The sequence below is a fragment of the Callospermophilus lateralis genome, chromosome 1 (genome assembly GCF_048772815.1).
Source record: "Callospermophilus lateralis isolate mCalLat2 chromosome 1, mCalLat2.hap1, whole genome shotgun sequence".
Taxonomy (NCBI): Eukaryota; Metazoa; Chordata; class Mammalia; order Rodentia; family Sciuridae; genus Callospermophilus; species Callospermophilus lateralis.
The window spans coordinates 42833451-42860792 of NC_135305.1; the positions used below are offsets into that span (position 1 = coordinate 42833451).

The 27342-nt window shown below is 37.8% G+C and overlaps 1 protein-coding gene across 1 annotated transcript in view; it reads left to right on the forward strand.

Annotated features, from left to right (window-relative positions):
* Positions 1 to 27342, forward strand: part of Met (MET proto-oncogene, receptor tyrosine kinase) — a 108999-nt gene that overhangs the window by 76807 nt on the left and 4850 nt on the right. The window contains exons 12-19 of the mRNA XM_076834151.2: positions 6381 to 6527; positions 8508 to 8664; positions 8864 to 9004; positions 12263 to 12493; positions 14368 to 14448; positions 17064 to 17245; positions 19969 to 20078; positions 21321 to 21486. Of these exons, the coding sequence (XP_076690266.1) occupies positions 6381 to 6527; positions 8508 to 8664; positions 8864 to 9004; positions 12263 to 12493; positions 14368 to 14448; positions 17064 to 17245; positions 19969 to 20078; positions 21321 to 21486 (1215 nt within the window). The remainder of the gene's footprint in view (positions 1 to 6380; positions 6528 to 8507; positions 8665 to 8863; positions 9005 to 12262; positions 12494 to 14367; positions 14449 to 17063; positions 17246 to 19968; positions 20079 to 21320; positions 21487 to 27342) is intronic.

Genomic DNA, 27342 nt, shown 5'->3' on the forward strand with positions numbered 1-27342 from the left:
GAATTGCTTTAAATGTTCTCTGAAGTCATCAACTTGAACTTTATTGACTTTATATCTATGTGAATAGAATAATTATACTTGGTTATTGTATATTATGATACATCAGCAAATGCCGAAGCTCTGAATAACCAATTTTTTGACATAAGACTAAAAGATAAGTTTAATTGTGGATGGCTTTTTAATGAAGTATTTTAAAACCCTTCCTTGGTGTATGTTTAAAAGTAGCAAATGCAGAACGCAAATCTATTTAAATAGGCTTCCTGTAATTCATTGTCCTGATGGTGCTATGCTTTTCTTATTTCAGCTGAATGTGCTCATTGTAAGATACAAAGTAAGGACCATGAAAGTAAATGCAAAATTGCAATTCTGTATTTTCTTATAATATGTGGAACTTTCTATCTGGGTGTTGTCTCCTCTAAGCTGATTTATAAATGGAACTGGATTTCTCCCATCTTAGGAATATGTTAGCTTCTAAATATAATTTAATAGAGATAAATAACAGATCATCTTTCTAAGCCAGGCTGTTGCAAATAAAGAACACTGAAGTTCAGAGGGGTTAAGTGGTTTGACAAGTGATGAAATAGTAGAACAAAAACTAGAATATAACTCTGTCATGTCACTTCAGTCATTTTTACTTCAAATAATAATAAAATAGACAAAATGATTAGGACTTTAATTATCCATAGCCCTAGTCATTAAAAAACAGCAATATGTTCATCCTCCAATGTATTGTTATACACATTCAGAAAATTTTTGTGAAAGATTATCTGCATGCAAATATGAATGAACACAGAGCAACTATATAAAGATTTACTCTTTTTCTCTAACAAGTGTATAGCCCCCTGCCATGTCACAGAGCATCCTTATTTAACAATAAAATAGCTTGTCATAGGTCATCTCCATCTAACCAATGTCTTTACTGAAATTTTCCTGATTTTTCCACCAGATTTTTCTATCATAGTTATCTGTCGACTTACTTGTGCACACACTACACTCATACAAGTTTACTAACCCCACAATTGTGTTTTGCACAATAATTAAGCAGTCCCAGCATGAAATTAAATGGAAGCCTGCTTCAATGAACAGCACGTTTACCACAGCAGAGTTCTTTCATCTGCTTCTTTAATTAGTTTTAGAAAAGAAGAAAGAGCTTTTATCACTTTTTTTTTCAATAAAACTAATCTAGTGTGACCTTTTGCTTTCAACAATTACTGTGTTTGCTGTTTGAAAGATTCCATTTGGTTTTCTTGATGAAAACAAAGGTTTATGTGCAAAGAGTTTTACGCCCAAAGAAACTCTATTTTCTGTTTCTGTATCTATGATGGACAGATGAGAGATAAATCATTCTTTATCTACACTTACAAGCACAGTGTTGTGCAGAAGAGAAAACTTCTTTTTCGATAAAGTAAATACCCATTATTCAACATCCTTCAAAATTGTTGGACCAAGAAAAACGTGATTTGACATCATCCTCATCCTATTAGTGGTATTTCTAACATAGCCCAAGGGGTTTCTGGAGACAAGCACAAAGCACTTCCTTTTCTTGGCTATATAAAGATTTACTCTTTTTCTCTAACAAGTGTATAGCCCCCTGCCATGTCACAGAGCAGTAAACAGTGGGGCCAGGAGCAATGGTTTTGGTATCATGATTCAATTCCTTATTCCATTTTCCTTAAGTATAAGAAGAAATCTAAGGTGTACAGGAATGTTTATGCATTTATCATGACAGTGATTTAACCCTTTCTTGAGGCAGAAACAAAAGGAAATGAAGCATAAAAAGAGAAGGCTTTTTCTGGAAAAGCAACAGTGTGCCTTTATCAAAAGAAAGGCGACCTTGGGCTGGGGTTGTGGCTCAGCCGTAGAGAGTTCACCTAGCACATGTAAGGCCCTGGGTTCAATCCTCAGCACCACATAAAAATAAATAAAGTAAAAGTATTGTGTCCATCTACAACTAAAATAAATAAATAAATATTTTAAAAAAGAAAAAAGAAAGGTGACCATTTTATTTCATATTGGACTTGTTCAATTACCATTCAAACCATGAGTGAAAAGCGTGTTTGTCTTTCACCAGTGAAAGTGCTGTGGAGACAACAATGTATTTGAAGTGAGATTTATTCTTTACTTCCAGGAAGAGCTCATGGTCCTTAACCAAACATTCCTGAAGGAATCCCTTGGCTAAAGAAGGGATTATGGAAGTTTCCAGTCCTAGTTTTAAGAGTTGCCTCAATGAACAGTTAACCCAGTGACAAAACAGTGTGCTAAAGGGCAGCCAAGTTTGAAGCAAGAGAACATAATAGGTGCCAAAGATCAGTCACTGCTCAGAATGAATTAGAAGCCGCATGGATGTAGGAGGGAGTTCATGAACAAGTCTTCAAGTCCATGAGCCAGTTGTAGACCGAACACATGGTAGAACACAGTGCGCCTATCAACAGCAGCTCACACTTAGGAGGAAATTTACAGTGAATCCAGTACTTTGACATATATTATTTCATTTGAACTTTACATGGACCTATGAGATTTGGAGGTCAGTAATGGTTATCCCCATTTTTAGTTAGAAAAACAGGTTTAGAGAGATTAGTTTACTTATCTTAGGGTCACCCAGGGAGAAAATAACAGCACTAGGGCTCACATTCCAGATTCTTGAATCCAAATTCCAGCAAATTAACTAAATTGCAAAGCTTCTCATATTAATCTTCATTAAATGTATGCCAAAATAAATAAAATACCCTTCATAAAAGAAAAACATTTGTATCATATGCTATGTAGATATCTCTACAGTTCTTTAAGTGAAATAGCTCTAAACTTTTTACATTTAAATATGATTATGTTTAAAGAAACCTTATATTTTCCCTGTTTGTCTTATTATGTGACTTTTTGTGCGTGGACATATTTCCTGGAAAGTAGTCACTAGAAAAGTACATGGAATGAGGATGGCCTGACACTGCCCAGGAGTTTTATCCTATTCTAGTGCATATAGAGATATATGGTATAGACATGCTTCAAAAGACCAATCTGGAAAACTCAGCTCAAACAGAAAAGAAGGGCAGGAAGATGAGCTGAGGCAGGGAATAGGGATTCAATTATGACACAGTGAACACAAGAACAAAAGTTGAGAGCTCAGGTGGAGGCCAGTCATCAAACACTAAGCATGAAAAAGGCCTAGATGAAACCATCATTCTGAACCAGCCCACTCCAACCAGAGGTTGTATTCTTCCTTCCACCACTAATTTACCTACAACTGTAGGCCAACCCCACTCACAACTACCCTGAGGCCAGTTCTCACTCTAGACTAGGTGGAAGGGAATGATTTTCTTTCTCAGGTCATTGGATTCAGCATCAACATTTTATTTTATGGCACTGATATCTTACTCTCCAATAGTGTTCTCCTGGGCTGCATACAGTAGGTATTCTGTGAAAATATGTAAGCCAGGACACACAGACAAGCACCTGTGGTTCCACAGTGGTTCCCCAAGTACAGAAGTAGTAAAGATCCCCAGTAACCAGTGAAGAAACCAGCTTAGTTTTGGTTAGTCTCAAAGCTACAGGAAACTTTTTCCTTCAGTTATCTGTTGAAATCTTGCTGAACTCAGTTTGAAAACTTTCTTTGAAGGTTCTGTGCCTGGATTCTAAGCGAGGTACTTACACCCCCAAGTGAAGTGTTTTATCTCATTCAACCCACCACCCAGTCACTGATTTCCGGCTGGTGACCTCCCTGAACTGAACTGTTCCTGTCTGTGTGCTGCTACCAATGTGCACCTTACTGCTTTCACTGACTCAAATTCATCACTACCACCTGGATGTGAAAACATGCAGGATCCCTTCTATTATATTGCAATTTTTCAACTCTTACTCATTTCCACTCCTATTTGCTCTATTCTTTTGCCATCTCAGACATGTAGCATCCCCAGGCCTGAATAGAGTAGAAACATTGTGTCTCGGCCAGGTCGGGTGATACACACCTGTAATCTCAGCACTCTGGAGGCTGAGGCAGGAAGATGGCAAGTTCAAGACCAGATTCAGCAACTTAGCAAGGCCCTGAGCAACTTAGGAAGACCATGTCTCAAAATTTAAAAAAAAAAAAAAAAAAAGGAGCAAGGGCTGGTCATCAGTTCAGTGGCAAGGTACCCCTAGGTTCAATCCCCAGTATCAAAAAGAAAAAGAATCTCACCTGGCCGGAGTAGGAGAGGGAAAAGGCAAAGTGTATCCTAATGTGACACATTGGGAACCATTGGTATTCGTTTTAGAAATGCACCCACTTACCATTACAATGAAACTCTATTCATCTTTGTATTCTCAGTGGGGAGACCTGGCTCTAACACATGATAGATGGTAAGCAGATTTTGTATCCAATAGAATTTGATGTCCTTTGTGACCTAGTCCTTTCTTGAAACTCAGTTGTCTGTATGTAATGAGGAATTACAATAATACCTAGATGGGGATGTCTTTGCAGGATAGAATGAGATAATTATAATTCTTTTGTTCTATATGCATACAGGATTAAAGATCAGAAAGTTTCTCTTCTGTTGCTTTATTTAAAAGCCCATATTTTATCATTTCAGTGACTAAAGAACTGAGCTGATTTTGTAAATGTGTTATCTTTTTAATAATAGTTGATAGTCAATGATAAATAGTAAAAAGCAAATAATAAGAGTCCTAAACATACACATTTTTTTAATAGCTCAATAATGCTATGTTTACTTTAAATGACAAAAAGTAGCCTATACCTATTTTTTTTTTTTTTAACTTTTCCTGGTTGAAAATCAGCTCCTCCCTTATAGGCATGGAGTGTCAGTATCACTGCTGTGATATCTGGACTTTTCAGCTTTTATGACAATCACATACACAAAGCTGATGGTAATTTTTCATGTAACTCATTGCTCATCATTTATTCCTTGGTGTGTGAAAAGGGATTCATTGTTCAGCTGTATGCTCTGCTCTCATTTTGCCTTTAACATCCAAGGAGCTCCTAGCCTAAAAGAATGAGCCTTGGCGATGGAAGTGCAGTGAGTTCATCCCTTCCCCCAACCTTACTTATTATCTAAGCAAGCATTTTAGTCCTTCTCTCATAAATCAAGCCTTCCAGCTCTTTAATCTTTTTCTTTTTCTCTGTCATTCTCTGAATTCTCTCCAATATGTGAGTAAGGGCCTTGGCCCTCCTCAGACCTAACCAACAAGTTGTCATTTGAAGCCCCAAAGTGACCTATTAGATTTATGTGTTTCTATGTTGAATTGCCCTGTGTGGCTGACCTGGATCAATGGATTGCTCATACTGCCTCTAGGAATATCATAAGGATAGTGTTTGTCTATGTTCATTTTTTTATCCTATTTCAGCTTCATATTATAAGGAAATACCTTCCAGATCCTTTTCCTAGAATAATATCTGACTTATTAATCTGTTGAGATCTAGTGAGACATTGTACGTAAAAGCGTTCACCAACTATTATAGACTATATAAACAAAGTAGCAGGGCTATAGTTACTACTTGCTGGTTTTTGTCTATGAGAAAAATGATAATAGGTTTTGATACATCTCTCCTTAAAGTAATGACTTGTTTAATAAATAACTGTACTCATTAAGTCTTGATATGAGAAATTGTATTCATGTTTACATTTCTTTCCCAAGGCTAATGATTGATGTCTTCAACAAAATGTTGATGCTTTAAAAATTCTGGATGGTAACTTTAGTAAACTAAATATGTCAAATTGAGTAATTTTGAAAAATCCTCATGTAACAATATAATTGTTCAAACTAATGTAATTGTGCTCTCAAATCATAATGAAGGGCATGTGGCATCTTAGAGAAATTTCTTTGAAAATGAATTCATTTATGCATTGGATTCAAGTGTGTAAGAAAAATAAGAAACTGCCCAACTCAGAAAAGGAATTTTCGGTGCAGGGCAATTACATCAGTTCTCTGGAGATGGGACCTGGGTATCAATATTTTTTCAAGCTCTAAATGTGCTTCTAAAAGTGAAGCCAAGGTTGAGAATCATTGCATTAGGTAGTGTGAGGCAGAGCAGCAACTGAATCTCTATGTGGCTTCTTTTTTGTCAAATATTGATATCCCCTGAAGATAATAATAAGATTATTGTGAATAAGATGCCATTCAACATAAGAACGTAAAATAAGGTTCTCCCTTTTCTCTAAAATCTGATTTGTCGGAAAAGCTGTGTCCTGTAATTCCTAATTAATGCCTTGAAATGGTTACACTCCCCTTCTCCATCCCAATTCTCACAAAAATGAACATTATAAAATCACATGCCTTTGCAAACAAATTAGCCTGCATTTACAATACATCTATATTTCTCTATAATTGTCAGAATTCCTGCAAACCTGTGAATGGTTAACATCCTCTTTTCTTTCTTTTTTTTTTTCTTCCAGGGAAATGATATTGACCCTGAAGCAGTTAAAGGTGAAGTGTTAAAAGTTGGAAATAAGAGCTGTGAGAATATACGCTCACGTTCTGAAGCCATTTTATGTACGGTCCCCAATGACCTGCTGAAATTGAACAGCGAGCTAAATATAGAGGTGGGGTTCCTGCATTCGTCTCATGATGTAAATAAGGATGCCAGTGTAATTATGTCACTCGGAGGCTTAAAATAAATCATTAAAGCTCATTTGTGTGTTGGCTTTGGCTCATCAACTCAGCCTCAATTCCTAGTTGTTATTTTAGAAATAGTGGGGTTTTTTGTCACAGTGTCTCCTTCCCCAGGCTTATGAGGCTGGATATCAAAAGTTCTTTCTATCCACAATGCCTCTCTTTTAAAACATACTGAAATTCTCAGTGGGGATAAGGGCACACCTAAATGTCCTTCCCCAAATCTCTCACCACCCCAGGAGGCCAGAGCCAATATATCACTGCCCACCACAGTGATCACAAATATATGGACCTCCATAAATATAAGAAGTCATACGCACTGGACCAAAGATAAACTATTTTATGTAACTTCTGTCATGCAGATAGCTAAATCAGATAACTTAGAACCCAAATGATTCTTTCATTATTTTTAACAGCTTTATTGTAATGTAGCTCGCATACTATACAATTCACTCATTAAAAGTGTACAGGTCACTTTTTTGTTATATTTGTTATATTACATCATTAATTTCTTTAAATTGTGGTAAAACATATATAATATAAAATTTTCCATTTTAACCATTTTAAATGTGAAATTCAGTGGCATAAATTGCACCCATAATGTGTAACCATTACCATTGTCTAATTTCAAAACTTTTTCATCACCCCAAACAGAAGCTATGAAACCATTAAACACTAACTCCAAATTCCCTTCTCTCCCTGATCCCCTGGTAACTTCTAATCTACTGCCTCTATGAATTTGCCTATTCTAGATGTTTCATGTAAGTGGAATTATACAATATTTGTCCATTTGTGTCTAGCTTTCACTTTCCTTAGCATGTTTTCAAGTTTCATCAACATAAACATGTATCAATACTTTATTACTTGTTATGACTGAATAATATTTGATTGTGTATATATATCACATTTTGTTTATACAAGAATAAGTGGCTTTTAAAGGATTCCTTGAGTCTTCTGTAAAGTTATGAAGACTTACAAAAGAATTAAAAAATCGAATACTGAATCATGAGATCAGAGTTGGAATTTCAAAATAACCATAAATCAAAAATCATAAAATGTTAGAATTGGAAGGGAACTCAAAGTTTCCTCCCTGTATCAAAACTGATATAAAAACCAGGTGTAATGCCCATGCCCATAATCCCAGTGATTCCAGAGGCTGAGGCAGGAGGATCACAACAAGTTTGGGACTAGCCTCAGAAACTTAGCAAGACTTTGTCTCCGAATTAAAAAAAAAAAAAATTGAAAAGGTAAAGTGCTCCTAAGTTCAATCCCCAGTACCAAAATTTTTAAAAACTGACATAAAAATATTCTGAGGGGGCTGGGGTTGTAGCTCAGTGTAGAGTGCTTGTCCTAGCACCAGTAAGGTATTGCATTCGATCCTCAGCACCACATTAAAAGGCAAACAAAAAAATAAAGGTTAGTTCTTTAAAAAAAAAAAAAAAAATTCTAAGATTTTATTGTCCTATAAAAATTGATTATTTGCCTCTTTGGGATGTTCTTTCTGTCATCCACCCCACTCTCCCTAGTAAGGAAAAATTAATTTCTTACTTTTTCTTCTTACTCCCATGATATAGTTCACATTATAGTCTAATGATTTATTTGTGTGTTGTCTCCTAATATACTTCATTCCTCAAGATGAAAAACTGTTTTATCTTTTTATTCCTATTACCCAGTTATAACTACAAACAGCTACATGCATTATATGAGTACTTTGAGGATCAGTATTCCTAATTCTTCAAACAATGAGACAGAATTTAGGAATCTCATTACTCCGAAGGCAATTATGCCACTTCTAGAATGGTAGTAACCAGATGGTATTTTGGGCCCAGAAAAATCACAACCGTTCCTGGATGGTATATTTTATATCTGTCATGACCAAATTCTGACTTTTTTTTCTTTGTCATTTTTAGTGGAAGCAAGCAGTCACTTCAACTGTCCTTGGGAAAGTAATAGTTCAACCAGATCAGAATTTTACAGGATTGATTATTGGTGTTGTCTCCGTATCAGCAATACTCTTATTATTACTCGGGCTTTTCCTGTGGCTGAAAAAGAGAAAGAAAACAAAAGGTGCATTTGTTGTTGTTGTTGTTATTGTTTGTTTTAAGAAATTCTCTTAGAAATACAGTTATTCCAGTTTAACTTTGTCACAGATCTATGTGTGCTGTCACATGCAGTCCATGACACCTGTGAGCACTGGGCATTGGGTCAAGTGTTCAAACCAGTGACAGCAAAGTCTAACAAGCCCTGTCTCTCTCTCTGTTTTAAGATCTCAACAGTGATTTAGTTCGCTATGATGCAAGAGTCCACACTCCACATTTGGATAGGCTTGTAAGTGCCCGGAGTGTGAGCCCAACTGCAGAAATGGTTTCAAATGAATCCGTTGACTATCGAGCTACTTTTCCAGAAGGTATGTTTCAGTTTATTGTCCTGAGAGGTACCTAAATATATATACTTCTGTGGATTGTGGCATTGTTGTTTCTTTCTGCTTTTGCCTTTATAGTTTTAATAAGCCTGAGAAAGAAGCATTTCCCTCTGCCAAAAAATAATTTAATTTGATGCAGAAAGAATTACATGGCTCTTCCTTTAAGATTAACTCATGCATATATTATATTAATTTCAGTGTCTGTGAACTCTAGTCTCCCAAAAAAGGTGAATTTTAAAATCATTTGAGCAGTGCTGGGGATGTAGTTCCATGGCGAGCACTTGCCTAGCATGTTTGAGGCCCTGAGTTCAATCCCCAGCAGTGTAAATAAATAAATGAATAGAATCATTCAAGCAAAGATAACTTATTGGCTGAGTACAAAGCTAAGAAATTGTGACACTCTCTTTAACAACTCAGGAAGAGCTAAGTTACAAAACATATTTTTATTTAAATAAAAGTCAGAGCTGCTACATTTTTACCATGTTGATCCCCACATTTTTGAATTATACCATTAGAGATCTTTTGAAGCATTCTCAAGGAACACAGCCTTTACCTACAACATTCCAGGACTTAAATATATTTTGAGTCTTATCCAAGAAAAACCTTCATTTATGCTCTTAAGCAAGGAGAGACGAACATCGTCTGCTTTGCAAAACACTAGGCCTAATAATGGTTAGAGTTAACCAGAGCTTTTCACATTGTTTTATTTAAAAATCTCCTGCTCAAAGCAAAATGTCTGTATTGAATCAGCTCCATTATCTTTAGAAGTTACAGGACATGAGTCAAGCACAAGCATTTCCCTGGTTGAATATTTACCATTGGACAAATAAAATGAGTCACAGGCAGTTTTGGATCCTGGAAAGTCAGAAGTTGCTCATCCAATGAGCACAAGACCAATGAAGCATTCAACTTTTTCAGCACTTGCTGCCTCTTATTTTTTGAAGCTCACTTGTTATTTCTGTAAACACTGTTTTTGCCTACCTGACTCCATTCACCTTTAGAAATCAATTTCTTTAACAATATGGACAAAACAAACCTAATTTGTGGTTTTGAAATTTAGATCTAGTTAGGATTTCATGTTCATATTTAGTAACTCTAACCTGGGGTAAAATTCAAAAGTTATCTTTTTAAAAAGGCTTTCCTAATCTTTCCAATTCCTTACTCACCAAACCTCTATCATCATTGCTAAGAACAATGAGCTGCTTCCTCCTGTCTACTTTCAGCCTGCACCTTGGAGACATGGATAGGTAACACAGGCAGAAGAGGGCCACCTGCAGAGAAGAGGAAGGGAGCACATCAAAACATGACAAAGAGGCAACCACAGACCTTCTCTCTGTTACTGCTGGTGTAGCCTGATAGTCTTCTTTCAGGGAGACCCAGAATTCTCTGTGGTGTTACACCAGTGTCACATATTGGTGGTCTAAATTTGTTTTTGTACATATCTGAATTCAGCTAAAGGTTCAGTAGAATTTCCCTGCCAAAGGACCTTTGTCTTGTGCCCACTATAGAGTTCCCTCAATCTCTGCACCTCTGAGAATTTACAGCTCTGATCTCTAGGTACAAAGGTTTGGGAGTGAAGATGAAACGACTGAGTTTAGAGAGGCTCAGTTGCACTTCTAGCCCCTTGAGGAAGGTTTGGAGAACCTGACCTTGGGATTAAAGGAGCAGGCATTGAACTAGACTTCTTCCTTCCTTCCTTCATCAACATTTCAGGTACTTCTTATTCATTCCACATCCACATTTGAAGGTCACAACTGTCATATTTCCAGCTAGTGATTACCATGACTGTAGGCAGCACCCAAAACTTTTCTAGAACTATTTTTGAGATTTACTGTTTGGGCCAATTTTTATTATTAACCAGCTATATCCACTGTGGAAAATACTAAAAATGCTGAAGTGGGATTAGAAATATCAGGGTACCATCAACCTTTTTCGCTCAAATTCTGATTCTCTTGTTGATTCGAAAACAAACAACATTATCAGTTGGTGCCCAAACTGACCTCCCCCAACACACATGAATGACCCTCTCCTCCAATGATTGCCTCCGTACCCACCTAGGGTATCTTCAAATCAGTTGCTGCGGTTTTGATGCCCCCTCTTTGATATATACAGATTCCAGCATCAAGAGCAGAGCAACTGGTGCTTCTCTGCCCTGTTTGGCAGTGAGGCAACACAACAGTTTCTTCACCCCTAAATGAATATCAAAACCAAAACTTCTTGCAAAAGGAAACCTTGTCTGAAGCTCTTATAAAGCTTTGGTTGTAAACAAAGACTTATAAGGAATGCAGACTCCTGTCCAAGTCCCCTCCCCTAAGCAGTGGGGGTGGCACACTGACCAGGGTCCAAGCTGCCTCTAAATAGCGATAACACTAAATCTATTGCTGTCACCACAAAGTGGAGAATGTACCACTACTGTGAAAAGCTTTTTTTTTTTAGCTTTGAAACTGTGGCCATTATATATGTAATTATATGTGTATATGGGTTGAGCATCCCTAACTGCCCCCAATCTGAAATTCAACATGTTCCAAAATCTAAAATATTTTGAGCATCATATCAGCACTTAAAATATTTTGGATTTTGGAGCATTTCAGTAGATTTTCAAATCAGGGCTGCTCAGTGAGTAAAGTCTATGCAGATATTCCAAAATCTGAGAGAAGCTAACATATGAATCACTTCTGTCCCAAGCATTTTAAGAAAGTCATACTCGGTCTATATGTAGTTATGTATATTTTATTCTGCACATTTTTCCTTGGCTAGGAATTTGCACAATATTAATTATTTCCATTCATAAACACCAGACTCTCAAAAGACATTATTTTTATTTTCTTACATGTGAGCTGGATTTTTATGAGATTAAGCAATTGTTTTTAACTGTCTTTTCTGCTTCCCATTTTTAAGGAAATATTCAAAAATAAATTTCAAACCTGGCTTTTTGCTATTAATAAAAAGAGAAACATCTAAGCAAATGAGGAGACTAAAAAAACTAATGTATTGTCTACTTAAAAGAAAATTTGCAAGTGTTTTATTTGTATAAGCCAATATCTTTCCCCAATTTATTACTATTTTTATCAACCAATCCCTTTGTAAAGGCTATTCCCAGCCTCATTTGATTCTGTAACCACCATTTCTTTAATTTTAAAATTCAGGCTTCACTATCAATTTAAATTAATTTACTACCACTGTTGCAGCCTCCCTAAGTGAGGTTTTACGCCTGTTTTCTAGTCATTTTGTTTTATCTTGCAGACCAGTTTCCTAACTCATCTCAGAATGGATCATGCAGACAAGGGCAGTATCCTCTGACGGACCTGTCCCCCATCCTAACCAGTGGAGACTCTGATATATCCAGTCCATTACTGCAAAATAATGTCCACATTGACCTCAGTGCTCTAAATCCAGAGCTGGTCCAGGCAGTCCAGCACGTAGTGATTGGGCCCAGTAGCCTGATTGTGCATTTCAATGAAGTCATAGGAAGAGGTAAGTATTTCCACTCAGCTTTTCGTTAAATACGATTTTCCAGTAAGCATTTTATCTTCTGCCTTTGCAGATTAGGAACTTAGACAATGGCGAAAGCAACTGACAGAGCACTGATAATGAGTGTGTTTGATTTCTGTTCTGTAGAAATGCAGCCTTGCAAATCATATCCAGGGGGACTTGTCCCTGTGTATTCAGGCAATTGGATAACTTCCCAAACATGTTAGAAATAAATTGCATTCCTTCCTCATCTTCCTTACACTGGCAACTGTAGTTTCTTGAATAGTGCCATACACTTCTTTTTTAAAGATTGTTCTTGTAAATTCTGTTATTTTCACTCATATCTCCTTCCAGTCTTTCTTTGCCGTGAGAACAGTGACAAACTCTAAAGTCCTGGTTTATAGCAGTTTGTATACTACTGGACAGCATCAGAAGACAGGGAATTTATAGCATTCCCCTGATCTGAAGCAACATATATCATCTCCACAATGCACTCCAATTTCTTTATACAAAGAAGAATGAATATTTGTAATAAGCTAGCCAGAGCAGCAATAACAGCTAGCATAAACAGTATTTGAGGAAATATTTAGCAGGAAAAAAAAGCAACCAGAAGCCAAGAAATGAACTCCACTCTTTTTTTTTTTTTTTTCCTAAAATACTTTTATCCTAATACTGAATGGCCTCTGATCCCTTTGATTCTGTATGTGCTGCATGAAGTAGCACAGGCATCTGCCAGTGTGATGCAGGAGAACTGATAGGATCCATTGCCTTCTATGAACATGAGACCTTCTCACTCTCGTATGGTAGCATCCAGATATTCCTCTATCACACACTCCAGAACTTAATTCTGAACACACTGCTCTTTCCCTAAAAGGGCCTTCACTATTCACAAATATGTTTCCATGTCTCACATCAGAGTATTGTATATCTCTGTTATCAGCCTATAAATACCAGTGATTTTACTGGTTTTGGAGTGTGGAGCCTTACTAGTTACGTTCCAATTCTACCCACTGTAAAATTATCATGAAAAGTGCTAAAGTGGCAATTATTGCTCTTTTGAAATCATAGTAATTAACAATCTATAAGTGTTAACTACTATTTGTTTATATGTTTTTCTCCGGGAGAATGTAAGCACTCACTCATGAGTGTAGGCTTATTTTCTTCATCTTTGTGTTACCTAATGCCTGACATTCCCATACTAGGCACTCAGGGCATCTTGGTTGGCTGGATGAATTAATTGATGAGTGACTTACACAGCTATCAGATATTTGGCACCTCTGGGAAAAATCATTGCCACTGAATGAAAGGCTACCACTGGGAAAATGATGTGGTTAAAGCTAAAGGGAAGTGCATGAAATGAGTCAGAGTGAATTTGCTTCATTTGGGCAACTGCCTTTCAATTTCTGCCAACCTGGCTTACATATTAACTGGTGACTAATGGGGGAAATCCTTCTTCTATAATACTAATCTTATTTCTAATGGCAGCATTATTATTTTATTTTGGTTTACTGGAATACAGGGAGCTTGGTTTGTTATATTTCTTCATGCAAGTAAAACTTTATTTTCATATAAACATTCATTTCACCTACAGTTTTTACATATACTAATAATCATATTGCTAATATCCTGGAGAAAAAAGTACTTCCTCTACATATGTACACAAACACACCACACACACACACACACACACACACACACCACACACACACACACACACACACACACATATAATGGTATTGTTAATGAAAGTATCAAAAGCAATGTGCTTTTTTGCCATATAGAAAAAAGGAAGAGATGATGGTCATGGAAGGCTTAGTAAATAATTATTGCATAATTAAACATTATGCAACTCTAACCAAGTCCCTTCTTTCATACAGGGCATTTTGGCTGTGTGTATCATGGAACTTTGTTGGACATGGATGGCAAGAAAATTCACTGTGCTGTGAAATCCTTGAATAGTAAGTTACATTTTACTTAACAGTAGAGGATACTTTCATGGCTTATAAACTAAAAAAATAGATCAACTAATAAAATGCTGATTTACACTTTTTCTGGAAAAAAATTATGGGTCTAATTCTGAAAATGTGTTTAGTCTAAACTCAGTGAAGCATTTCCTCTGAAGTTATCCTTCAGAGCCTTCATAAGTAAGGGTATAGGAAAAATGATATTTGTAGATGAGCTGAGTATCATTTAACTGTGTTGGTCTTATAATATTTGTTTTGCAAATGACATTTGTGGAAACTACTGAAAGCAGGTTGGCACATACAGTAGTAATGACTCATTTTACCCAGAGGCATTACTGTAATTATTTTTTAACCACAACTTCCAATTGAAAAGATTAAAAAAAGAGAGAGAGAGAGAGAGAGAGAGAGAGAGAGAGAGAGAGAAATATGCTGGCAGAAAATTAGAAAATTAGAACTGTGGTGATACTTCATCTATCTGCCTGTTTGGGGATTGAGTTGTTCTATATAAATGAACTTCCTAAAAAAGTGAAACCTACTCCCTTTTACTGCTAGAACATTTCTTAAAAATTTAGCTGTTATTGAGAAAGTCTTCTTAAGATGAAATATATACCTGTTTAAGAAACAAGGAATGTTTCCAAACATAAACTAAGTCTTTACTGATGACTGAGAGACGTAATTATGGCCATAAATTACCATTTGGTACAAGCTCGTGCATGCCACATACTAGAGTGTTTCTGACTCCATCTTTGTTGACACCCCTCTCATGCTTGCATTTTCTACTCCTATTTCTAATGTTCTGCCTATAACTTGAAGGAGCCTGAAAAAAAATGTTAGCCACCTCTATTACAGAGTTATATTAGCATTAATAATTTTAAATGCACAAATAGAAGGTTTGCCTGCAAGATAAACCACTGCCACAGCTATTTCAGCCTTTTTAAAATATCATTCTCCATGCTGAGTACCCTTGTGTGGTTAATTTTGTTGGAAGTCTGACCACAAAGTAATTAAAGAAACCTAATAGTAAACTGTGATGGATTAAGTACAGTTGTCAATAAATTCATCTCTCTAGAGAGCAGTACTGCCAACCATATTCAGCAATCCTAACATCAAGACATCTTTCCCTGTCATTGGTACGTGTCTATCCCTATTCAGACCATCCTGACTTCCAGTGTCTTTTCCAGGTCTCAGAATGCACTTCGTTTGTAAGAAAATGACAACGTGCCACGAACACCAAAAAGATACATATCAAATTAATGTATTAATGTTGTTGACTTCCTTAATGAGAACGTGTATCAATCCCTCAGTTTCTCTCTCTCTGGAAATGCGTAGAAACTACTAGACTAAAAGGGACCTATGTAGATACCATATGGTCATTGGACTTCAGACTCTCTTAGTCCACAAATGAGTAAACAATGGCCCACCACCTGTTTTCATTAATAGAGTCTATTGACACACAGCCAGTCATTGTCTGTGGTGTCTTTCACGATGATCAATAGCAGATCTGAGCAACAGCGACCATCTGGCCCACTATGTGTGTGTCTGTGTGTTTGTGTGTGTGTGTGTGTGTGTGTGTGTGTGTTTTTTACTATCTGTTCTATTATAGAAATTTGCCAGCCTGTGCCCTATAGATAATCACTATAGAAATTAACTGGTCTGATGCCCCTGATCCCCTATCCTTTTTCTGTAAGAGACTATCTATGGTTCTGTATGAGACAAACTGATTGCTGAACTTGATTTTACAAAAGTGGGTGTAGGTGGTAACTTGAAGACACAGTGTAAAGGGACATTGTGGGGCTCAGATAACAATGCTCCAAAGTATGGCATGCTGAGTACGTTGAACTGAAGGACATTGGAGGGGCTTCAGAAATGAAGTTTCTTCCTGACCTTCTCCTGCCTTTCTTTCTCCTGCTCTCCTCTTCACACCCCCAATTCCTGTCCCCACCAAGTCAGGTCATAGAACCTAGAACATTTCCCCCAGTCCCCCACCAAAAGAAACACAGAAAGATTGCTCTAACCTTCTGCCTTTCTGTCTTGGAGTTAACCATAAAGAAATTCTCTAGCCTGCCTTGTCTGCAAGTAGTTCATAAGGCCCTCATTCTAGAAGGGATCCCCCAGAAAGAGGCCACAAAGAATCCCAGAAGACAAGCCTTGTTTGGTTTCCCTCTCAGCCTGTTACCATTAGGTCACACACTTTTTGTCCAGTCACATTTCCACCCATCCGTCCATTCTTCATCAGTCCAAGCATTAAAATAAAATTTAAAAAAAAATTAAAAAGGACAGCTTTCTCTGAGTACTTAGGGCTTGGTTTTTTGAAGGTTCCCATGCCTTACAAAACTTTGATTAAATAAATCTGTTTTGCTTTGCTGTTGTAATCTGTCTTTATTTATAGGAGTCTCAGCTGTGACCCTTATGATGAGTGAGGAAAAACAATCACAGCTCTCCACCACTGTGACACCATTCACTCAGATATATTGTACAAAAACAGTGGGGTTAGGCCTCAGGACAAGGCATCACCTTGGGGTTTGACATCTCCTTGCTCTTCCTATCTAATTTGACAAAGTATGCATTGTTCCACAATGAAGTCAAGTCTCCATCTCTGGATTTCTCAGGAATCACTGACCTAGAAGAAGTTTCCCAGTTTCTGACTGAGGGAATCATCATGAAAGACTTTAGTCATCCCAATGTTCTCTCACTCTTGGGAATCTGCCTTCGGAGTGAAGGGTCTCCTCTGGTGGTCCTACCATACATGAAGCATGGAGATCTGCGAAATTTCATTCGAAATGAGACTCATGTGAGTATATTACCCAGTTTGCTAACTGTTGAACTACCTAGAAATCCGTCATCCCTTTGTACATGGCTGCTTTCACTCTTAAAAAGCTATCAGCCAAAGAGGCACATATAAAATGTTGGCAACATTCAAATGTACCTCAGAATTCTGGCCTGGTGGGAAGACGGTGAGACTTGGAATGGTACCCTTGGACAATCATTCTTACTTGCCCCGTAAGCAATCTTGCTGTACCATTCCCTGATGATACATTGAAGTCATCTTTGAATGCCTACTCTTTGCCAGAGCATAGTACAGGAGAAGAGGCAAAATGAGCCACAGCCCATGTGACATTTTAACTCTGGGAGACAATGAAGAATTAATAACCAATGAGTCTTCAATGTTCCTCAGACTTGCCACCCTTTCTGCCACCTCAGGGCCTTTGTACTCGCTGCTCCCTCTGCCTAGGCTTCCCTGACCTGTTTTAAATGGTGGCTGCCTGCCCCATCCTCATGCCCTCAGTCATTCTCGTTTCCTGGTTTTATTCTCCATCAAACTTAGCTGATAACTATGAGCTTACGCTGTCTAGTACTGTGGTCACAACCACATGTGTGAATGTGGCCAGTTCAAATCAAAAGGTACAGTAAGCATAGAGTACACCCCAGAGTCTGAATAGTTAACATAAAAAGAAGATAAAGTATCTCATTAATAATCACTCTATAGATCGCATGTTGAAATAATATTTTTGATATGTTGGGTTGACAGATATTTTCTAAAAATTGACTTCACCTGTTTTCTTTTACTTTTTGAATAAGGCTACTAGAAATTTTTCAGTTGTGTATGTGGCTTATGTTGCGTTCTTTGTTGAATTGTGCTGTACTGGACAATAAACAATAGCTCTGGTGTTTATGTGTGTGTGGTATACACACACACACACACACACACAGGCTGTTAGAATGCAAGCTCAGGAGGGTAGGTATTTTTATGTATTTTGGTTACTTCTAAGGCTTCAGTGATTAAAATAGCATTCAACTCATAGGCTATCAGTAAGTATTGTGAATAAGTGTTCTTACAGTTAACAAGAGGATTATAGGCTCTTGCAAGTGGGAGTTTTCTTAATGAAATTTATGCCAGGACCTCAAGGGTGTTGAGCAAGCATTGACCAGGCCAGTCAGTGCCAGGGAGGGCTAGTGAGGAGTCTCCAGAATTGAATCCACCTATGGCCTCAGCCTCCTCTTTGGCTCCTGTAGCCCAGGTCTTGTGGGACTCAACGGAGCAGCTTTACTCTCACTCAAAAACAACTTTATAAACACAGGGTCAAGTTCTCAGAGAAAATAAGCTCTAGGACGGTTAAGAAATATTTTGTGTTCAGCCAAAAGACTCAGACAACTCCCTGGCAGGGAATTTTTACAGATAAAAAGAATTCACTTTGCAAAGTGCAAAGCTACCCTGACAGACCCCACTTTAACTCTTGTCTTTACCCAGATGAGTCAATTTTCTTAGATGTGCTACCTTCTCTGGAGTGTTGTTCCCCAAGGGTTAAAGTATGAAAGACATGTCTTATTATCCAGTACAGAATAGTACCCATCCAGACTTGTATACCTAAAGGAGTTGACTGACACTGATGATGGCCCCTAACACGATGTGTCTTCTAAAGAGAAGCCTGAAACACAAGTCACTGGCCTCTTCACAGTCTCTGTACATCAGAGGAGGCAGCAGCCCATCTTACTGGGTCCCACTGAGTGCCTTTTATGCTTACAAACTCCACAGAGTCTACTGAAAAAGAGACCCTCTTCCTGAAGCCCAGTCCCTTGCAAGGGCTGTCAGTCACAATGACATCTGTGTGATTTCAGATTCAATTCTTCCTATTAATAAGGCATTGCTCTGTCCATCTAATGTTGTGGGTGGAGTTTGTGGGGAACGGGATATCCTATTCTCTGAGCTGGTCCAGAAGCCTAAGAGTTGTGTGCTAATGGTACATCAGTCCCAGTAGGAGGGCTTATGATTGGAGCCAAAGAGACTTAGGTTAGATCCTAATTCCACCATTTACTCTCCCAAGTACTTCAGGTTGATCTGTTTCTCTCTGAGCCTCCTGAATTTACTATGTATTTCTGGTGCTTTGAATTTGAGCCTTGCTGACACTGAGGCTATTCCTCCCAGAGTTAGAATTCCTAGAAATAATAAACAACTTGTCTTCAGAAAGCACCTTTCATATGCAGACCAACCATTCCATAGACCACACCCCAGCCACCTTCTTCAGAGTAGCCAATCTGAAATCTGGTAGCTTGCCTCACCTTTCCTCCCCAGGGAAATTACAATAAAGGCTCTTGCCCCTCACTCCCTCCGCCTCCTGACTTTCCCCAGTGCTTCCCTGGTAGCCCTGCATGGCATCAGATGCTCCCTTCTCTTGGGAACTGTAAGTAACAAACCATCTTTTCAATGAAAATTGCCTTTGGAGCTGTTGACCTCATCATAACTGAAGATTTTAAAACCTGCATTTCAAAACATCACCATTTCCCCATCTGGAAAACACCTGCCTTCAGAAGAGTATGAGAATTAGCCATAATTCATAAAAACATCTAGCTTGATGCTTTGCATACTATAGGTCCTTAAGAAATAGTTGTTGCTGTCAACAGGGAATAAGTTATTATTTGAGACAAGATTATTCTTATAAACATGTTAGGATTTGGAGATCAGAGTTAGAACAGTGGGTGTTTAGTTTATGCTTTTCCAACTCTCTTTGATTGCAGAACCCAACTGTAAAAGATCTTATAGGCTTTGGTCTTCAAGTAGCCAAAGGCATGAAATATCTTGCAAGCAAAAAGTTTGTCCACAGAGACTTGGCTGCAAGAAACTGTATGTAAGTATGAGAATCTCTGTACCCACAGTCCAAATTAAGTGATGAGAGTTTGTTTCCCACTGTTCAAAGCTAATGAAGATGTTTTTCTCTTTTTATGCAAAAAAAATCCTTTATTTCCTTGGCTGTTTTAAATGAATGTGTAAGCCTTTGGGAGGTGGGGGTAGGGGCTTTCAGGCTTTATCAAGCAGAGGATTTAAAAGGTTGCCCCACAGGGGGTCTCCAGCAGCTGTCGTGTACTTTCACTTTCCTGGGTCCTTCCCACAAGCAGCCCCCAGTGTTGTGGTTTCACACTGAATTAGTCCTTAGGAGGGAGAATTTGATCTTCAGCATCTTAACAGTGGAAAGGAGCGCTGGTAACACAAATACCATACAGTGTAACTTCCCAAGTGTAGATCTGAAGTCAGCCTGCAGACACCCTACCAAAAATGGTATTTGGGAATGAATATACAAAGAACTTTTATTTGTGTCTGGCTGCCTGGCTGTATAACCAACAGTCAACAGTTTGCAATTGATTCTGTGCCTTCCCCTTGCTGAGCACTGATTCAGGACCTATGGTATGTGTGAATGAAGGAGCTGTGCTATTAATTTTCTACCTTGGTTTTGGTTAATGTAACATCATAAAATCCAACTTAAACCAGTTAGCAGAATGTGTGTGTGTGTGTGTGTGTGTGTGTGTGTGTGTGTGTGTGTTAATCTTAGTGTGTTAGATGCTTTATTTGGATCCTATTTCTCTATTATCTCAGTGGTGAAATATTTGAGTTTTATATACTGACCTGACACATGTGAGAATGAAGAAGTAAAATAACAATCCCATGTCATGGAACTGAGTATTGCTGATGAACTGACAAGTGAAGATGGGGAATTGTGTTGGGTAGTCAGTTGACGTACTCTATTTATCAGCTAAGGAGAGCTGGGAGGGAGACAGCTTTACTTTTTCTCCAGATCTCCATTAAAGCAAAAAGGACTTTCCAATGCTGTATCATTCATGATCCCTCTCCTCAGCCTGCTGAATTTGTCACATAAATGTCAAACATTTTTATTCAAGAATTCCACTGTAATTTAGTGTTTGTCAATAGGCCAGAGGAAGCCCTGCTTCGTAAGTTATGGATTTCAAATACTGAAGCCATTTGTTCTGATCTATAGATATTTGACATCTTTGGCAATTATTTTACTTCAGCTACCAGTAGTTTTTTTTTTGTTTTGTTTTGTTTTGTTTTGTTTTGTTTTGTTTTCTTTCTGTAGGCTGGATGAAAAATTCACTGTCAAGGTTGCTGATTTCGGTCTCGCCAGGGATATGTATGACAAAGAATACTACAGCGTACACAACAAAACAGGTGCAAAACTGCCAGTGAAGTGGATGGCTTTAGAAAGTCTACAAACTCAGAAGTTCACCACCAAATCAGATGTGGTAATGTACTGATCATCCTTGACTTTTTTTCTCTTTTACTTTCATACCCCACTTCTTTGTAGTTTTATGGCAACTTAATTTAAAAAAAAAAAAAAAAGTTTTTTTTTAGTTTTTACTAATTCATTTATCTTTATATGTAAAACTGGGGTTGACTGTCCAGTTAACATCCATAGTATATTTTCATAAATTCACTTGTTTATCCAACATTTGTTGAATGGAGTACCAAGCTGGCTCCTTGGGAAGTGCTAAGTTAAATTAGGCATAAGCTTTGTCCTGCAGGAAGGAGCTTTGGTCCACAGGGAGAAAGACATGGCCATCAATTGACTATAGCACAAAGTAGTCTGGGATTGCACTTCCTTTCATAGTCCAAGGGCAGCAAGAATTCCACTTGGAGACATCTGGAAGCTGTAACTGAGGCAGATCCAGCAGGAAGGGCATGATCCTCATGCCTGATTAGAAAAGAGTCCTCCTTTATCAGTAAAAGCCATGTTCCTCTCAGACAACACACTTCAAAAGGCATGCAGCTGAGCAGCTGAGGATGGGCAAGACACTCACCTGGGGGACCAGCTCTCCTACATTCCTCGTACACCCCTATGGAGGAGGCAGCACCTGAAATGGGCCCTAAGGGATAGCAGGTTTGGAACTGGACAGCTGGGTGAATGGAAATATCAATCTAGGTAAAGCAAAGGGGCAGGAAAGTATAAGAATGTTTAAGTGCTGAGGACAGAGGATTTAGTGGGTGATTTGGCAAGACTGGAAGGCGTAGAGAGAAGCTACAATTTTAAAAAAATAGATTCATGATAGATCATAAAGGTCTTTACCAAGCTAGAGTCTGAAATTTATTTTCTAGTCACATGGAAACAAACAAAAGTGATCAGGTTAGATTACAATCCATCTTCATTCTGTAAAATGACTAGAGAGGGATGGGGGCAGGACTATCAATTGAGATGTAGATCTTGGAATAATAGAGAAACTGTGAGAACGGAAAGGAAGAGGTGGAAGAAAAAGGATCTCTGAGGTAGAATTAACAGTATTTAGTAAGAACTGATAAAATTCAAAGATGAGCAAAGCTATAGGCTGGTATATTAACAAATATAAAGCACAAGAGCAAAAGCTAGAATTGGAGAAAAAAATAACAAGTTGAGCCTTGACCACATTCAGTTTGACTTGGGATTACTCCATCTAGGCAGACTCATCCATTAGGCACTAGGAAACAAGAATCTGAGGCTTGTAAAAAAGATTATATTATATTAATCAGCTCTCAGGCTGGCATAATTTAAAAAAAAAATAGATTGACTGACTTAAACAGTAGAAGTTTATTTCTAATAGTTCTGGAGGCCAGGAGTCCAAGACCAGGTTGTCCTCTTCCTGCCTTATAGATGACCACATTTTCACTATGTCCTCACAGGGTTGAAAGAGAATGAGGGCAAACCCTCCAGTGTTTATTTGAATAAGGGCACTTATCCCACCATAAGGACCCCATCCTATGACTTCATTTAAACCTAATTACTTTCAAACATCATCACATGCCAGAGGTCAAGCCTAGGAACATGCTCTTGAGAGTCCCAAAGTAATTATTCAAAGAACCTACATGTATGAAGTGAGGGAAAAAAATAGAAAGGTGGAAGACCCTGGAGAAGAAACTACCATGAAAGTCAGAAGAAGAAAAAGTTTCAAGAAGAATCTGGAATGTTTACCACATCCATTGCTGCTTACTGTGCTGGACAGGTCTTGGAAGCTGAGCCCCTTGAGTACTTAGAAGGTCCAGAATTCACTGAGGAGCCTGGGAGTTGAAAGAAATGGAGAGTGTATACTTACTCTGTTGCACGTAACAGGTCAAGATAATTGTGATATCTGGAGGGAGAGAAAAATTTAACATTTCTGCCTGTAAGGGTAACAACTGAGAGAGAAAAAAGTGCAAATTCAGGATATCTGCTGACAACTTGGGCTGAAAATAATGTTCATCGAGGCTATGTACAAACAAGAAAGAGTTAGCAGCTATTGAGAGATGACGAGGGACAGGAATCTGAATGTAATATTGGGAATCCAGTCATTTTACTCTCATCCCTGAGTCAGCAAGAGGGGGAGGTGTGGCCTCTGTTGGTAGGTCAAAAAAACTGTGTTATCAAGTGAATACCAAGTTTCAGTTCCTGTAAAGAGGTGGAGGAAATACCAGAAAGAAAACTGAGGTGACTGGCTTTCTTTTTTCTCCAATAAATAAATGTGTCATTGGTCATGGTGGAAAAATGGGACTGCTGGGTGTGTAAGATTGAGAAAAGAAATGATAAACCATGTTGGAGCTTGGGGTTTTGACCCTGAAAGATTCTGAAAGAGATGATAGAAGTGAGTCCTAGAGAGGGTGGCTGGGGACTTGTAATGGTAGCAAGTGAAGGCATAAGGTAGAAAGAAGTAATCCATCCTCAAAGAACAGACTGTTCATTCAGACTTGACTCCCAGTCTATCATTAAGAACTGGAGCCAACTCTTAAACTTAATAAGAGATAAAATTCAGTTTTTTAAAATAGGCACCAGATTTGAATAGACATTTTGCCAAAAGTTGTATAAATAGCTAGCTAACCCACATGAAAATGTATGCCACATGAAGACTTTTTTTAGGCAAATGATCACAGTAGTTGTATTCATAATAGTCAAAAAAAACAAGGGCAATCTTGAAGTTTATCATCTAGTGAATGGACAAACAAAATGTAGTATGTCCATAGAATGGAGTGATGCCATTGAGCAACGTAACAGAACTACTGATACGTGCTATAACATGGATGAAGTAAACCTCACAAACATCATGTTAAGTAAAAGAAGGTACACTCCAAAGATTAGATTTTGAATGACCCCATTTATACACAATATCTGGAAAGAGGCAAAACCATAGAGAGAGAAAACGGATCAGTGTTTGCCTGGGCTGCGTATCGGCATGAGGATAGCCTACAAATGGACATGAGGGAACTTTCTGGAATGTTGAAAGTGATCTAAAACTAGATTACATTGATTGGTATAAACTATGTAAATTTAGTGGTCATCATCGACTATATACTTATAATTTGTATATCTTACAACCTATAAATCATACATCAGCAAAGCTGATTAAAAAGAGAGAGTCTAATGAAATTTTGCGTGTTCAAGGCAGAAGTTAGAATTCTAAGCTTTTTTTTTTTTTTTTAAAGAGAGAGAGAGAATTTTTTTTTTTTTTTTTTTTTTTGGACACAACACAATGCCTTTATTTTTATTTGGTACTGAGAATCGAACCCGGGTCCCACCCATGCTAGGGGAGCGCTCTACCGCTGAGCCACAATCCCATCCCCTGAGCTTTTTGACAACAACACACAAACACCACTACCACTGCGTCCTCAACAAACACACAGCATGGAGGCCAATGCTCCTCACATAGCAAGAGGCAATGTTTTTTTAATTGCCTTATTTTTAAAAATTGGGCTGTTTTGTCTTTTTATTATGTTGTAAGAGTTGGCTCCAGTTTGTAAGAGCAGACGGGGAGTCAAGCCTGAGGTGCTTGACTGGAAATTTCTCTTCTGTAGATAAGACAGTGTTCTCTCCCTCTCCTTGAAAGACACGATACTGTGTGACATAAAGGTGAAACCTGAGTAATCCACACACAATGCTGCTTTGGCGAGTGGTTACTGATTGCCTGGATAAATTTGCACAAAGACAGCACAGTCTTTTGAACCAACATTCATGGAACATTTCCAAAAGCATGTGTGCATGTTGAGACCTACAAGCAAAAACTTGCCTGCTTGTAGATAGATTCTCTTTCTAGCAAATGCCCAGATGGAGTTTGGCTAACTCAATAGTCTTGAGTCCATTCAAACAAATTAGTGTGTTACTACTCTTGAAATTACTCACACCCAGCATTGTGCAATGTTTCACACTCAGCAGAAGTTCTTTCATTAAAGTCTGTATTGACTACTCCTTTTGTTCAGTCCAGCTGCTTCTTCTCAGCTCTCATCTTGCCTCATCTTTCTGAAGCATTTAATGTTGTTGACCATCCTTTCCTTCTTGAAATTATCCTTTCCTTTGGTTTCTGGATACTGCACCATCTGGTTTTCCTCCTGCTACTTGGTTATGTTTTTTCTTTAGCCTTGACTGCTTCTTTTCTTTCTCTTATGCACTAGAGGTAGCTAACCCCCAAGATTTTTGTCTTCTGGGATGGAACTCCCTCAACAATTGCCACCATTTTCATCAACAATCTCCTTTGACCCTCTCCATCTGGAGGCTCGTATCAGCTGGTATCATTTAATCACAAGTTTGTCTTGTTCAAAATCAAATGCTTTCCCACCAAACTGGCAACTCCTCCCTTCCTATCTTCTATCCGTGTCCATCCTCATTGTGGAACACATCTATTGCTCACCATTTGTAATGTAGAGTTCATCAAGTTTGGGCCAGTGCATCACCATCAGGATGTAGAGTTTCCATCATCCGAAAAATTTCCTTGTGCCCTTTTGTAGTCAACCTCTACTTTATCCCAAGGACCTGGAAATCATTGATTTATTTTCAATATCTATAGTTGGTATTTTTCTCTCTAGAATGTTATATAACTGGAATCATACCGTCAGTAGTCTTGTGAGTCTGTTGCCTTTCATTTTTATAATGCATTTGAGAGAGATACATGTTGCTAAATCAGTAGTATCAATATATCAAATTCAATCTTCTTATTAAGAAAAAAATGCATAAAATTTACCATCTAAATCCACTTGTAAGTGTATAGTGCAGTAATACTAATTATATTCACCTAGTCATAAAAATGGAATTATTCAGTGTTTGTCTTTTTGTGACTGTCTTGTTTCCCTTAGCATAATGTTCCCAAAACTTCTCCATACTGTAGCATATAACTAGATCTCCTTTTTTATAAGGCTGAATAATATTCCATTGTATGAATAAACAACATTTTCTTTATCATTCATCTGTTGGTGGACCTTTAGGTTTCTTCCACTCCTTGGTTAATGTGAATAGTGCTGTAGTGACCATGGTTGTGCAAATTTCCCTTTGAGAACCTGTTTTCAGTTGTTTTGGATATATACCCTGAAGTGGGATTTCTGGGTCATATAGTGGCTCTATGTTCAAATGAATTACTTTGGTACTGTTTCTATAAGGGAGTAGTTCATGTCTTTTTATTTTTTGAGTAGTATTCCATTGTCCAGATGCACCACATTTAGATTTATCCATTTGCTAGTTGAAGGACAATTGAGTTCTATTTTTAGGCAATTACTTCTATGTAATTATAATTGTTGAGACATTTGCTTAAAAGTTTTTGTGTGGACGGGTTTTTTATTTCTTTGGGATAAATGCTTAAGAATGAGACCACTGGGTTGGAAGGTAAATTTATGTCCCATGTTATGAGAAACTCCTCAATGTGGTCATGTCCTCCAGTCGTTCATCATTCTTGCCAGCACTTCACATTGCTAGGTTTTTTTTGGATTTTAACCATTCTAATAGGTTGTAGTGATGCCTCATTTTCTTTTTAATCTGTATTTTCCTGATACTAATGACACTGAACATCTTTTTATGTTCTTACTTGACATGCTTATAGCACCTTTGTAAAGTGTCTACTCCAATCTTTTGTCTTTTTTTAAGTTTTAGAATTTAATTTCATTTTTTTTCTTACATTAGTTGAGTTAAGGGCCTTTTATATATTCTGAATGCAGTTTTATGTTATCCCACGTATGTTTTTGCAAATATATTTTTCTAGTTCAGTACAGTACTTCTCCTGAAAGCTGCCTCTCTCTAACTTCTCCTCTCCCATGAGTCCTCCAGCTCCCCTTTGGTACCAGTTATTACCCAAGTCCTCTAGTTCCTCAGGATTTTATCCAACTCTGCTCCCTTTCTAAAT